At 36.0% G+C, this 16,401-nt stretch overlaps 1 protein-coding gene across 6 annotated transcripts in view; it reads right to left on the reverse strand.

The window, feature by feature from the left end:
• MON2 (MON2 homolog, regulator of endosome-to-Golgi trafficking) overlaps positions 1–16,401 on the reverse strand; it is a 113,026-nt gene that overhangs the window by 37,573 nt on the left and 59,052 nt on the right. For all 6 annotated transcript variants that reach the window (XM_061130934.1, XM_061130944.1, XM_061130927.1 and 3 more), the window contains 6 exons: positions 12,615–12,716; positions 11,395–11,505; positions 9,119–9,294; positions 8,015–8,177; positions 7,172–7,465; positions 4,851–5,049 (listed from right to left, as the gene is read on the reverse strand). In XM_061130934.1, coding sequence (XP_060986917.1) covers positions 4,851–5,049; positions 7,172–7,465; positions 8,015–8,177; positions 9,119–9,294; positions 11,395–11,505; positions 12,615–12,716 — 1,045 coding nt within the window. The remainder of the gene's footprint in view (positions 1–4,850; positions 5,050–7,171; positions 7,466–8,014; positions 8,178–9,118; positions 9,295–11,394; positions 11,506–12,614; positions 12,717–16,401) is intronic.

The following is a 16,401-nucleotide window of genomic DNA, read 5'->3' on the forward strand; positions in this document are numbered from 1 at the left end:
TAAGTAGGCTATGAAAAATGGAGATAATTGCGTTTTAAAGACTTTCACTTCACAAAAGCTATCAAAGACTAGGTTTTTTCAAGAAGGAATAAAGCCATATGACTGAGGAAGCATTCAATTAACTGGAAAGCTGGAACTAAGTCTGGTATAAAACAGGAAGTGCTGCATTGCTTTATAGGATAAACTACTAACACTTGTCCAGTTATATGTTTATTCCTCTCCATACTCTTTTAACTGAAATGGAAGTATAATTTACATACAACAAAAAAACAGGTTTTTTAGTAACTGCTCAAACAGTTTTAACAAATTTTGTTTAAAAACTATCAAAACAGCAAAACAAAATACTTCTGCTTGTTGCCATTCCAGTTCAAAAAACAGGTTAAACATTACATTCACCTATCAGAATGGTGACCTAGTCTCAGGTTTAGAATATTCCACGCTATAAGAAGGAAAAAAATCTGCAGTTCTTCTATTAATATATTCTACGTCTAGGAAGAAGTCCTCTTTCTAAAAGACTGAGTATAATTGCATATTGTACTTCGTTATGTTAAAACATTACTTTTAAAAAATTCTTATAATTTTATACAATTTTTAAAGGTTATACTCTACTTACACTTATTATAAAACCCTGCCTATCTTCTCCATGTTGTAGAATACACCCTTCTAGCCTCTCTTAAATCTAATAGTTCATACCTCCCAGCCCCTCTACCCCCATGTTGCCCTGCTTCCTCCCTCTCCCCACTGGGAACAATCAGTTTGTCTTCTGTATCTGGGAGTCTGATTCTTTTTTGTTATACTCACTAGTTCACTGCATTTTTTAGATTCCAAACAGAAGTGATATCACACCGTATTTGTCTTTCTGTTTGACTTATTTCACTTAGCATAATGCCCTGCAAGTCCACCCATGTGGCTACAAATGGCAAAGTTTTCAACTGCAAGAAAAAAACCTACAAAACACCAACGTGTGGAGGCTGAACAATGTGCTACTGAAGAGCCAATGGGTCACAACAGAAATCAAAGAGGAAATCAAAAAATACCTAGAGACAAACAAAAAAGAAAACACAATGATCCCAAACCTATGACAGTGAAAGTTGCTCAGTCATGTCTGACTCTTTGTGACCCCAAGGACTATACAGTCCATGGAATTCTCCAGGCCAGAATACTGGGATGGGTAGCCTTTCCCTTCTCCAGGGAATCTTCCCAACCCAGGGATCGAAGCCAGGTCTCCTGTGCTGTAGGCAGATTCTTCACCAGCTAAGCCACCAGGCCAGCCCCACAAACCTATGGGGCACCAGCAAAAGCAGTTGCAATAGGAAAGCTTATAGCAATTCAAGCTTCCCTCAGGAAACAAGAAAAACCTCAAATAAACAACCTAACCTTACTCCTAAAGGAACTAGAGAAAAAAGAACAAAATCCAAAGTTAGTAGAAGGAAAGAAATATAAATATCAGAGCAGAAATAAATGAAATAGAGACTTACAAAAAAATAGAAAAGATCAGTGAAACTAAAAGCCGGTTCTTTGAAAACAGTGATAACCTTTAGCCAGACTCATCAAGACAAAAAGGGAGAGGACCCAGATCAATAAAGTCAGAAATGAAAAAGGAGATGTTACAACTGATATCACAGAAATACATAGGATTATAAGAGACTGCTATGAACAACTATACACCAACAAAATAGACAACCTAGAAGAAATGGACAAAATTTCAGAAAGCATCTCCCAATCTTCCTATCTGAACCATGAAGAAACAGACAATATGAACCATTATCAGTAGTGAAATGGAGTCAGCAATTTTAAAACTCCCAACAAAGAAAAGTCTGGGACTAGATGGCTTAAACAGGTGAATTCTACCAAACATTTAGAGAACAGTTAATGCATATCTTTCTCAAACTACTCAAAAAAATTGTAGATGAAGGAACACTTCTGAACTCATTCTATGAGGCCAGCATCATCTTGATACCATAATCTTATTCTAAAATAATAATAAAAACCATTTCCTAGGGTTAAATTATAAAATTATTGAAGCTACATGAACTGAATCATGTCTTCATTTTTAAAAATCTAAATCTGTATCTATTACATCTTAGCTTTTAAGATAAAGTATCACAGAAAAATGATGCTTATTTGTCAAAACTTAGCAAAAATACAGTTGAGATTAGCACATTTAGTATGTAAATTTTATATGAAAACAAAAAACTAGAATTTAAAATGTGTATGTATACACATCAAATATATAGATCATCAAATATATAGGTATGTGATATGTATGAGATAGCCTTAAAATGCACATAATAAACATCACACAAAAATGCCTATGAACAACACTCTCTGACATAAATCACGGCAGGATCCTCTATGACCCACCTCCCAGAATGTTGGAAATAAAAGCAAAACTGAACAAATGGGACCTAATGAAACTTAAAAGCTTTTGCACTACAAAGGAAACTATAAGTAAGGTGAAAAGACAGCCCTCAGATTGGGAGAAAATAATAGCAAATGAAGCAACAGACAAAGGATTAATCTCAAAAATATACAAGCAACTCCTGCAGCTCAATTCCAGAAAAATAAATGACCCAATCAAAAAATGGGCCAAAGAACTAAACAGACATTTCTCCAAAGAAGACATACAGATGGCTAACAAACACATGAAAAGATGCTCAACATCACTCATCATCAGAGAAATGCAAATCAAAACCACAATGAGGTACCATTACACGCCAGTCAGAATGGCTGCTATCCAAAAGTCTACAAGCAATAAATGCTGGAGAGGGTGTGGAGAAAAGGGAACCCTCTTACACTGTTGGTGGGAATGCAAACTAGTACAGCCGCTATGGAGAACAGTGTGGAGATTTCTTTAAAAACTGGAAATAGAATTTCCATACGACCCAGCAATCCCACTTCTGGGCATACACACCGAGGAAACCAGATCTGAAAGAGACACGTGCACCCCAATGTTCATCGCAGCACTGTTTATAATAGCCAGGACATGGAAGCAACCTAGATGCCCATCAGCAGACGAATGGATAAGGAAGCTGTGGTACATATACACCATGGAATATTACTCAGCCATTAAAAAGAATTCATTTGAACCAGTCCTAATGAGATGGATGAAGCTGGAGCCCATTATACAGAGTGAAGTAAGCCAGAATGATAAAGAACATTACAGCATACTAACACATATATATGGAATTTAGAAAGATGGTAATGATAACCCTATATGCAAAACAGAAAAAGAGACACAGATGTACAGAACAGACTTTTGGACTCTGTGGGAGAAGGCGAGGGTGGGATGTTTCAAGAGAACAGCATCGAAACATGTATATTATCTATGGTGAAACAGATCACCAGCCCAGGTTGGATGCATGAGACAAGTGCTCGGGCCTGGTGCACTGGGAAGACCCAGAGGGATCGGGTAGAGAGGGAAGTGGGAGGGGGGATCGGGATGGGGAATACCTGTAACTCCATGGCTGATTCATGTCAATGTATGACAAAACCCAGTACAATATTGTAAAGTAATTAGCCTCCAACTAATAAAAATAAATGGAAAAAAAAATGCCTATGAACATCATAAATATGCTTATGCTTTTGAGATAATGAGAAGAAAAAAAGGCAAACATAAAATAACAAGTTGAAAAAATAACATGTACAGCTTTCTCACAGTTATGTACAAGTTTTTTTGTACTTTGTTTACAAGTATTTTGTTTACAAGTATTTTACAAGTACTTTGTTTTGTATTTGTTTACTTTTCTCAACCAGTCCCATGCCTACCACTAGAATTGAAGGTACTATAACCTACACTAGTCTCTGGATCTCAATCCTACTGACATCGTGGGTTGGATAACTCTTTGTTGTAGGGGCTGTCCTGTGCATTGACATGCAGCAGCATCCCTGGCTTCTACTTCCCCAGAAGCCAGTGTGCATGCCCCTCCCTAGTGGTAACAACCAGAAATGTCTCAGACATTGTTATATATCCTGTGGGGGGAGGGAGGAGGCTGGGCAAACTGGCCCAATTTTGGCCAATTTTCAGTTGAGAAGCACTGATCTATTTATACACCACCAAGTTTCCTAACCAATCTAATAGTATCCTACCATTTTTCTTTATGACCATTCCATTCCATACATACCATCTGAAGTGATCTTTCTGAACTCCGTATCTGAACACATCACATCATGAATTAAAATCCTTCAGTGGTTTTCAGTGCTCTTAGAGTGAAGTCTTCTGAACATAACCTACAAAGTGCTGCAACATCTGGCCTCTACCTCTAAAACCTTATTGAGAATCACTCTTTTTCATGTTCTCTTCATTCCAGACCTTCAGACGTGCCAGGAGCCACACCATCCCCATCTCCTCCATCTTCCTTCATCTCTTTTACACACACTCTCTACCCGGAAGGCTCTCCCCAGTTCACCCTACCCTTGCCTGGTGAACTACTGTTCAGATAGAACACTGCTTTCTCAGAGAAGCCTATATATACATCACTGGCCTGGTCAAGGATCTACTATAAGCTCACAATCTATTATAAACTGCATTGATCATTGCAGCAATTTTCTATTTATTTACGTAATTATAGTTCCTCCTTCATACCCAGGATATATCGAGGACGGTAGGTATCTGGCTCATCACTGTATCCCCAAGACTCGCCCACAGTAGGTACACATATTTTTTTCAAGGAAATGAATGAAAACATTTATGCTCATACCACACGTAACAACAAAGACTGGCAGTTAAAATGGATTACTCTTAGAAAATAACAATGTATATAATCTGTAAAGAATCTGTATTTTCCAAATTTCCTTTAACATTAATTACTTGTATACTCAGTAAAAAAAAAAAAAAAATGCACATCTACCTAAAGGTTGAAGTAAATATCTTCTGGTGTTGAAGATTCTTGCAACTCCAGCCAATGTTAAAACCCATGTCTCAGCCCATTGCTTCTCTGCTGTGTCCCTTGAATGATGAATGAGAATATTGCCACCTCCAGACTCAATCTTTTCTTTGTCTGCAGTGGTAGAAGACTCTCTAACTCGGTCCAGCAGATGAAAGAGAACCTGAATATTTGTGATAATGCATATAAAAATACTGATAACACAGCATAAATAACAGCATAGGAAATTAAGCATTGTTACAAAGAATTATACCTGACATTCTGATCAATCCCTGTATCTTAGAGGAAACTGACCAACAGAGGTATCCTTATATTCTTCAGTTTATCCTTAAGGCCATGGAATATAAAAAATTAAAGTAAACTGAACAGACTATCGCTTAAGACCTGTTGAACTCAGTACCAGTGGAGCACCTAAGGTACAATGTACAAGAAGGGGATGAAGCTAAAGAGAGGGCTCCAGCAAAAAAAAATATCAGTATAAAAAAAAATTTAAGTATGAGTGACATCTAGATAGAGGTAACTACTGAAATTTCATGTCTGGATGAGGATGCTTGAAAATAATCAAGTAGGAAGCAGTTGGAATTTGGGGGATGTTTATTTAAAATGTAGATTCAGGGGAAGGAATAGGGGCCAAGAAAATAAAACAAAACTGAATCGAGAAGCAGATGCACACTGTGAAACAGAAGCCAAAAGAAATTTCACGGAGAAAATAATCAACAGCATCAAACGCTACAAAAAAAGGAGCGGCATGAAAAACTGACCACGGGGCAAGAGATCTGGCAATTAGAAGACGGCCTGCAGGGCCAATGGACAATTTCCGTGGTTCTAAACACAGTCTCAGAACCAGCCGCATCAGCGTCACCCAGGAGCTTCACAGATATGCAAATTCTCAGTCTCTGCGCCACAGAAAGAAATCAGAACCTCTAGGGGGTTGGGTACAGTGGCTCAGCAATTTGTGCTTTAACAAGTGCTCTAGGAGATGCTGTTACATGCTAATGTTTAAGATACTCTGAAGTAGAATAATCTGGATATCAAATGACAAGGGGTAAGGGAATGCAGTGGAAGTGAGAAAGAAAAAATTACTAATACTGAGATTTAGGCAGCAAGATTAATAATGAAGTTAGGAAAAGGAAACAGGAGTCAGAGAAAATACCAGTTTGCTTTTTTAAAATAGTAAAGGACTCTTAAGTTTGTTTGTGATCTGATAAAGCTAGGGAAAGGAGCTGAAACAAAAGACACAGGAGGGAGTAGGGCTTTCAATTATTTTTATTAGGAACATACATTATTAATTTTTTAAGAAGACATTTTGAGGTCTTGTTATTAAACTCAGAACACTGTTAAATACAGTTAAAGTTTACCATACTGCCTACTGTCAAACTTACTAATTTCAAAAATTCACAAAAACAGTAAAGGATAATAAATAAGAGTTTTATTAAAATGGAACAGATTAAGCAACAAAAAAAAGAGAGCCTTTTAAGCAAAGACGGGATACTCATTAATAAGGTGCTGACTTTGAAAGAATGTTTTAAAAAGATGATAAAAATGAAAAATTAAAAAATGAAACTGCATACTTCAACAAATGTAGAATTTACAAATGGGAGGTGATTTTTGTTTGGTGAGTCTACAAACAAATTTCACTATTATTGATATTGTTTATAAAGTTTTCATTTAATTATATTTAAATTATATGTGGGAGTTTAGCAACTACTGGTTTTACCACCAGGAAAATGGGGAAAAGGAAGTGAAAAGGCAGAAATCAAAGAGATAAAAAACTGAGGCTTATAGGGGTGGGGTGGGAGGGAGGCTCAAGAAGAGGGGGAAGAAAGAAAAGAAAGAAAGAAAGAAAAGAAAGAAAGAAATATATATATATATATATATATATATATATATATATATATGGCTGGTTTACTTTGTTGTATGGCAGAAACCAATACCACATTGTAAAGCAATTGTCCTCCAATTTTAAAAAATGAGGCTTTAAATATTTAATCTGCTAATATGTAAGGTGCAATTAAAAATATGACAAAGCTAAAATTTCCTGTTTTGCCAAAAGCACAAATGGATGGAAATTCTTCTTTAAAAGTTAATAGAAACAAAACAACATATATATGTATAACTGAATCACTTTTCTATGCACCTGAAACTAACATAATATTCTAAAGCAACTATATTTCAATAAAAAAACTAAGAAAATTTTTTAAAGTTTTAAATTAATTTGTTGCTGCTGAAAAAGCACACAAGCACGTCTCAATTAACAACTGATAACGCAAGGTATTCCACGGTACCTTCCAAACGACAGTATGCCATGTGGAGTGCTGCAGTAAGGTGCCGTGGGCAGCGACTGTTGAAAACAGGGTCTGGCCCGCGCTCTTGCGGACAGCAGGACGGGGGTCTACACACAGCTCACCCAGCTTTGCGTAAAGACACAACCACAAGCAGTCAAACGGTGGTGCAGGGTGGAATGGCCGATTCAAAGCCACGCCTCTTTCTTCTGCCTGCTTTTGCTGTGCTGCCTCTTCTTTATTTAATTCCTTTTCAATAGTTTCTCCTCTTTGAAAAAAATAATCTGAAATATTCCACTAAAGAGCCAAGGAAAAAAATACCTATTCAGAGATTTTTATTTTAAACACACAGATATGCAACAAATAGATTTTCAGAATAAAACTTAGAAGCAATTACATCAGAAACTCTTTTCCTAGTAGAATGGATTTAATGAAAATATCTCTTCCTCTGTTAAGTTTATCTATCTGATTTCAGAATTTGAGAGTGCAACCTTTAATTTTTAATATTTTTTAAAAATTGGATTTAAAATTTAAATTTTATGTTAATATCAGTAGAGTCAACTGATTATTTCTCTTGTATGTACCATTATCTGTTTACTAAACCCTTCCATAACATATCTTATATAAACCAAATTTCAGCTCAATAGATCAAAATTATTCCACATATTCTGCTCTTAAAGAATTATTTCTTAAATAATATTACTTAACCCTTCATACAAGATGCTTGGTATGTACTTAAAAGTCATTTAAATGATTCCTATAGAGTCAAAAGCACACTTGCTTAGCATTCACTCTCAGTTGCAAACAATGATTTCTAGATTATATAAGAAAGGCAATCATACTTACCAATAAACCTATTGAAGTTAAACTAATATTAAGTTCTTGGTTATGAAGTCCAAAGCTACCTGCAACATCTACAACTATTTGCAGGCAAGTGCAGGGCATTGTTGGTAGAAAATCTGTCACAACCAACTGAAGACACTGGAACGCCGTTCGTATCAAGGATTCTCTGAAAATACAAAAGAAAATCTATACTCATGTATTTAAGAGAAATGGAAAGAAAAATACATATATTACAATAACTTGAACAAATCAAAATTTTATCTTAAAATTGGAAGAAAATCTTCCCTAACACAGTACTCATACAGTACTTCAACATTTACATAAATGTAAAAAAGATATGTCCCTTGGACTGCAAGAAGATCCAACCAGTCCATCCTAAAGGAGATCAGCCCTGGGTGTTCATTGGAAGGACTGATGCTGAAGCTGAAACTCCAATACTTTGGCCACCTCATGCGAAGAGTTGACTCATTGGAAAAGACCCTGATGCTGGGAGGGATTGAGGGCAGTAGGAGAAGGGGACGACAGAGGATGAGATGGCTGGATGGCGTCACTGACTCGATGGACATGAGTTTGAGTAAACTCCGGGAGCTGGTGATGGACAGGGAGGCCTGGCGTGCTGCGATTCATGGGGTCGCAAAGAGTCAGACACGACTGAGCGACTGAACTGAACTGAACTGACTGAAAAAAGATATGCTTACTTAAAATAATTAACCAATAAAAATTAAGAAGCTCATGGGAATCAGAAAAACTGTAAACTAAAAAAAGAAAACATGTATTAATACCATATTATTTTTATTCTGCATCAACTAGCCAAACAAAATTTAGACATTGAATGAGAAAGGGAAAGTTTGTTTGATGCATTTTTCTTATTTTAAGAACCTTGTATTCATGTATAAATGACAAAGAAATAGCAATTTTTCCATCCTTCCAAAATAAAAGTGAGCCCTAATGACTCCCTACAGCCACTTGGGAGTAGGGTAAGCAAAACTATTTTAGATCATAATCTTAAGCAAAAAAGGCATACATAAAAAATTAATGATCATTTCATAATTTTAGGCAGAATTCCCTTTTCCTATTACCTTTTGGATGTTAATTTTAAACACCTACCCTTGATCATTTCTGATTGCTCCCATAACTCCCAGCACTAATGGCCATCCAGGCCCAAGACTGTCTCCTTGACTCTGAAGAATCTGCAGCACACACTCTAATTGCTTGAGTCGTATATCTGGATGATTAATATTGGACATCTCCTTTAACGGGTTCAATAAAAGCAACTGCAGCCTCTGAAGAGAAGGTAAGAAGCTAATCAGAGAAGTTCCAGAACATAGAAAGGTTCTGCTATTGTCTTTCAAGTTTAAATTCACCTTCACTCAGACTGCAATGGTAAAAAGAAATTTTTTTGGAAAATAAACATCAAAAATGATTTCTCTAACAGTAACCATTAGGATTATCCTGTCATCTTTTAAAAAAAAACTAATTTAATTAACTTATTTATTTTGGCTGTTCTGGGCCTTTGTGGCCGTGCAGGCTTTTCTCTAGTTGCGGCGTGAAGGGGCTCCTCTCTAGTTGCAGGGCACGGGTTCCTCACTGTGGTGGCCTCTCTTGTTCACAGCATGGGCTCTAGAACACACGGGCTTCAGTAGCTGCAGCGTGTGGGTCCAACAGTTCCAGCTCCCACGCTCTAGAGAGCAGGCTCAATAGCTGTGGCGCATCAGCTTGGTTTCTCTGCAGCATGTGAGATCTTCCCAGATCAGGGATTGAAACCGTGTCTCCTGCATTGGCAGGCGAATTCTTTACCACTGAGCCACCAGGAAGCCCCATAAGTCTTTTTAAATTTTTTATGTTTTGGCCACACAAGTAAGATATGGGAGCTTAGTTCCCCAACCAAGGATGGAACCCACCCCTCCTGCATTAGAAGCACGGATTCCCAACCACTGGACTTCAGGGAAGTCCCTAAGTCTTATATTTTAATAACAGAAAATAAAAATCTGTCTTCAAGATACTATATTTCAGAATAAATAGGGAATAACCTGATGTTAACAGGTATTAAAGTTACAGATCCATATACAAATGAATCTCACTATAGAAAATATACCTCTATATATTTAGCTCTATTTGGAGAGAAGAAAACAATTCCCAATTTCTAAAATTAACTTTCAGTTTTTACTCTATTAATATGTACCACATGTATTTAAATTTAAAAGTCTCAATATTGCTAAAAATTGAACTAGTAGACAAAGATGACACAAAACCACAAAATTTTTTTACTGTTAAAAAGTGCAAAGAGCACTTTATTCTACTCCTTTAGCATTTGAAAGCACTTGTTTATTTTTTTTCTCTCCAAGGATTCATTTATTTGGCTCACTGACTGAACAAACATATTAAGCTCTTACCATGTGCCAGGTATTAAGCTGGATGCTGAGAATATATACATGGAAAGGGCTTTACAAAAAAATTAGATTGCAATAGGAAAAAAATATGCAATCACTAAAATGTAAGCTATAAAAATTAAGAAACTTTTCTGTCTTGTATATCATTCTGTTACAAGAGTTAAAACATTGCCTGGCATACAGTACATACCCAGTGATTATCTGCTGAGGAATCTATAGAGTACGCCCACATACAATACAGTAAGATAGTAAGGGCAATGTGAGTGGCTGTTTGATGCCTCACTCCTACTCTATCTCTAAACAAAACTTTGGCGGACTTTTAAAAAACTGTATAAGATATATGTGAATGATTATGGGAGTCAGGAAAAAGGATACACAACAAAAGAAAACTCTGAAAGTATAAAATAACCTTTAAAATTATTTAAAAATAAAAATCTACTTTATTGTGCTTGCCTCTTCTGCCACTTGCTTCTCCCCATGTAAGGGCTTCCCAGGTGGCACAACGGTAAAGAATCCACCTGCCAATGCAGGAGATGCAGGTTCAATCCCTGGGGAGGGAACACCCCCTGGAGGGCATGGCAACCCGCTCCAGTACTCGGGCCTGGAAAACTCCATGGCCAGAGGACCTTGGAGGGCTACAGTCCATGGGACTGCAGAGAGCTGGACATGGCTGAGTGACTAAGCACACAGCGTAATGAGTAGGGGGAAGAAAAGAGAAAAAAAAGACAGGTAAGGACCAAAGGAAAAGAGGCTAATAAAGTATGAAGCCTCCCTCAGCACTGCATGAAGAAGGAAACTTCTAGATGGGGAGACCAATTCTAGGTAAGTTATTACTTTAGTGCTATTACAAGAAAATTTTTTAAAAATTTAATATAGATAATCCTGAAAATCCAGGATTATCAATCTTCTGTAAGAGATCCATGGCCTACAAATAAAGTTACATATGGGAGAGGATGACTTTTAAGTGCTTTTAAAAAAGGTTCTTTTTTTTACCTGGTTTTGTGAAAGTGGAGGATCATGGTTAAATGTTAATCCTGCTTTTATAAGTGAAGTTAAGGCTTCTGCTCCCCATTCTCTCATTCGAGAGTTTGGATGCTGGCACACCTAAGGGTATATACATGTTGAATAAAAATTAATCTTTAATTTGTATACTTAAGCTATACATCACACATTAATTTGTGAAAAACTACAACATCGCATTTCCTACTCTTCCACATTTAAAAAGTCATATAAAATGTTTGTCAATAAGGGCTGAAGAAAATATGAAAATATATAAAATGTAAGTAAGCTTACCTTCTGAATAAGAGGCAAGAGGAAGCAATAAAGAGATAGAAGATAAAAGATGAAACTAAACAACTCACAGAAAAGAAAGGATTTCATAAAAGTAAATGATGTCAGCAGGGTAAACAGAAGAAGCAGACACTGAAGTTCCTCATCTGGTCGACTTCATAATCAAACAGTTGGCTAAAATTTTAAAACATACTTTTGCCATTCGATGAGAATTCCATAATGAAGAAATGTGCATATATTCTTTAATAGCTCATAAAGATAATCCCAATAAAATGGAAGGAGAAAGAAAAAGGACCTTTTTTTTTTTTTTTTTTTAACTAAGAATAGTACCCTTCTCAGATTACTAAAATAATATCAAACAATGAGGCCAACCAAAACCTAAACTACTCATAGACATGTATTTGATAGAAGCAGCTGTCAATAAGAAGCAACTAATTATTCAGATTCACTCAAGTTTGAATACAAATCCAGACAAAATTCCCTGGCATGATCTATAATTAGTGATACTGAGAAGGTTTTTTCCCTTTTGTAGAAATGTTATACCTCATAATCACAGGAAAGTCTGTAAAGGAGTAGTGTCTAGTACTAAGTCTCAGTCCTAATTGCCTTGAAGTTTAAGAACCAGCTGAAGCGGAGGGGATCAAAAGATTATATAATAAAAGAAAGGGGACCCAAACTAACAGGTGAAGGAGACATCAGAGATTTCATTGATACATCACTCATTTTTAGTCATAAAGTTTTCAACCTATTTCTTTGCCAAAATGATTACTATAAACTTTAGTCCCTGATAAAATATACAGAGAGAAGTATAAGAAGAAATGTTAATGCTGATTTTTCTTATGGTTACACAGAATCATTAATTCACTGTGTATGTCATTATTATAAACAAAAAGCAAATATAATAATTAAGAAACAGAGGTCACCTCAAGTAGATGGCCAGTTAGAGGTCTCCACAGAATTTCTACTCGGTGCATGTTAACGAGACCAGTTTCTAACAGTTTGGCAACAGCAAAAAGAGATGGTTCCTAGAAGAAAAATATAATATTTTTTTATATCACAAGGAGAACTTGAGTATTTCAACTGAAAACAAAACTGAGAATACTGTGAAGAGCATGACTATAATTAATATACTTGATTAATTTGAAATAAATGACATAACCTCAGTAATCATATGACAAGCCTTTCAGCCCACTCTCAAGTATCTAAAAAGTGTTAGTTGCTCAGCTATGTCCAACTCTTTGCAACCTCATGACTGTAGCCTGCCAGAGGGCTGCTTTGTCCACAGAATTCTCCAGGCAAGAATACTGGAGTGAGTAGCCATTCCCGTCTCCACGGGATCTTCCTAACCTAGGGATCGAACCTGGGTCTCCTGCATTGCAGGTGTATTCTTTACCATCTGAGCCACCAGGGAAACCCTCAAGTATCTAGCATGACTCCTAATCGAAAAATTTAGTTGGGAAGAGACTGCTTTAGTGGGGAAGCCCTGAAAATCCAAAAACTATACCAGACACACAGAATGTGTGTCTTCTGACCAAAAGGAAAGAATTTTGCTATGAACTGAATTGGGACCCTCCCCTCCCCACCCTCCACCACTGCTCCCAAACTTTGTAAGAAGGTAATCCCGGTCAAATGAGGTCCTCAGGGTGGGGCCCCAATACATTAAGTTCAACGTCCTCATGAGAAGAGACACCACAGAGCTTGTGAGCTTATAAGTGCACTCCGTCTCCCTCTTCTTTCCCTCCCTTTCCCTCTCTCCCTACCATGTAGGGACACAGTAAGAAGTCAGGCATCTTTCAATCCGGAAGAGAGTCTACACAAGAGCTGACCATGCTAGCACCCTGACTTTGGACTTCTACCTTCTAGAACTATGAGAAACTTAATTTCCATAGTTTAAGTTATCCCGTCTATGGTATTTTGTTATGGCATGCTGAGCTAACTAATATACATTCTTACTAGTAAAGTCTTCAAATGCTTAGGTTTTATGTGTGAGTATCAGGAAAAATGAAAAAAAAAAAAAGAAAAAAGAAGACAACAGACACCAGGGGAAAGAACGATGATATCAAGAAGGAGGAGGTAAAGGCTGTCAGTTTAGACTCTAATAAAAAAGTTGCAGAGAGAGAAGACAAACCACTTTTCTCAGTCACTGGCATTTCAGTAGCAGAAAGGGAACCAGTGTACTTCATAAATGGCTGAATTACTCAGTCCATGTGTTAGAAGAACAGTTTCAGTAAAAAGTTCAAAGGGCAACTATCTCTAATCCAATTTTAATAGAGATAGTAAAATATACTTAAATGTAGACTAAGCTGACTAGAATTAGGAGAATTTTTTTGATAAACAGCTGTAGTACTTCAAATGGAGACAATGCACTGGAAAAAACAGAAGCCAACTAAAATTTAAAAAGTAAATTATTAGCATAATTTCATAATTTTTAAGTAAAAAGATTTTGTAATTACTCTATATACAACTGTACTGATTTTACAGTACTGATAAAAATCTAAAATGGAAATGTGTGAAATTATCTTTCTTTTCTAGTAAAAACTGTTGAACAAGTACCCTGGGGTTTTAAGAAAAGTGTGGTCACGTTGACCCTTCCTGCCTGTGCTAACACTATAACTACCCTAAAAATTAGTGTAGTAGAAAGAAATTCATCATTCTAGAGACAATATGATACAGTAGTTAAGACTGATGCCTATGAATTTTTAACATCTCAACCCGACCACTTAATAGCTATGTAACCTTGAGTAACTTTTTTTTTGTTGAATTATAGCTGATACTAGTTTCAGGTGTACAACATAAAGTTTCAAAATTTTTACTTCTTAATTCCCTTATCTTATTTTGTCCCTTCCGCCTTTCCTATCTCTGTGGATCTGTTTCATTATATTAGCTTTTTTATTTTTAGATTCCACATACACGTGACAATAAAGAATATCTGTCTTTCTCTTATTTTACTAAAAGCATAATATTCTCCAGGTCCATCCATGTTGCTGCAAACAGCAAAAGTTCACTCCATTTTGTGCTTACTTTTTTAATCTATAAAATGGAGATAATAATATACTGAAATGACCTCTCACGTTAGAAAGTGCCTGGCACATAGTAAGTCCCTATAAATGTTGCCCAGTGTTATTTCCTCCTTTCCCTGCTCTTTATTCTAATGAGGATACACAGGAATCACACAGAGTTTAAAAGTATATGTCCAGACCTCATACCCAAAGATTCTTGTATCCATGAAGCTTGGTATGTGGTCCTAACTTGCATTTTTAAAAAGTGCTATACCTGACTTTGATGCACACAAAAGTTAAAGCCACAAGTGAAGTGGTTATAATAATGGAGCTCTGGAATAAGACATAAGTGGGTTCAAATCCAAGCTCCACCAATTACTAAATAGGTGACCCCAAGCAGGGTATTTAAGCTATTTTTATATTTTATCTCTAAAAAGCAGTTACACTATTGAACCTGACAGAATTGTTTTAAATGATTAAACAGAAATACATAAGTTAGTATCTGACATACAACAAAGATAGCAGCTGTTTTCTTATTTCTGCTGTTGATATACTCAGTTTGGTAGTATGCCTGCACAAGTGTCATCAACATTGTCCCGTTCTAAGGAAGAATTTGCAAGCTTTACCATCAGCTACCTCCCTCAACACATTAGCACAAATTCCTGAAATGAGGACCAAAAATGAGATGACTGGTGACTTTAAAACCACATCTTAAAGGACTATGATGTATAGTTTACTCCCTAAGCTATTTAACTCACTCAGAATAGCTGATATTGATAAACTATTTCGACTCTCTCACCACCTTATCTGCCACATTGTCCATTAGCCAAGTGGTTTACATGCTCTTTGAAAACAGAAATTTCCTTTATATTTTCTAGCAGAGTGTAATTTACATAGTAAATATAATGTACTTTGTTGAGTAAATACATAAATTTTCAAGTCATTACCATATAAACTTGCTCAGATTCAATTAAGGCATCTATTAAAAATATTACATTGTTGAGTTAATCTTAAGGATGTAGGATTACATCCTTAAGAATGTATTAAGAATTTGATTACTTCACTGTATATTATCCTTGCCTTGATTTGGAGCAAACTATAACAGATATTTTCAAACACCTGCGTGTTTATACAATTCTCTAAGTATGTACCATAATATACAAAACTTTGCTCTTTAAGATCTTTTTGGCTAATCTTTAAATGACTACATGAGCCAAGACGACAAGCTACAATACACAGGATTATAATTAAGGATTAGGCAAACAATGTAATTTTAGGTCCTACAGTTGGATGTTAAATAAACCACAAGCTGCATTCTGTGCTTTTCTAACCATTTTCTTAGTAACTTCACTTACTTGTAAATGGTCCAACTAATATATTTATTCATCTTAAAATGTAGAGAGCATTTTAAATAATTTCTAAGGTATCAGTAAATCCAAATATTCTTGTGTTTTCCAAGTTTAACAGAAAATGGTAGAGTATAGGAAGAAATGTCCTCTAAAGTATTGCTTGATTCATTTAATCAATAAGCAAAGCAAAAAATTAATTTTCAAGGTAGGGAGAGTCATTACCCTCAGAAAGAAATGACTAGCTCCTTAATTTCCATCCCATGAAGGCAAAAGAAACTGAGACATATTTTCCTTGATTTAAAACTTGTATTGCCACAACCATAAACTGTAATCATTAGGATTACTAATTTGTGGAGCACATT

The sequence above is a fragment of the Dama dama genome, chromosome 3 (genome assembly GCF_033118175.1).
Source record: "Dama dama isolate Ldn47 chromosome 3, ASM3311817v1, whole genome shotgun sequence".
Lineage (NCBI taxonomy): Eukaryota > Metazoa > Chordata > Mammalia > Artiodactyla > Cervidae > Dama > Dama dama.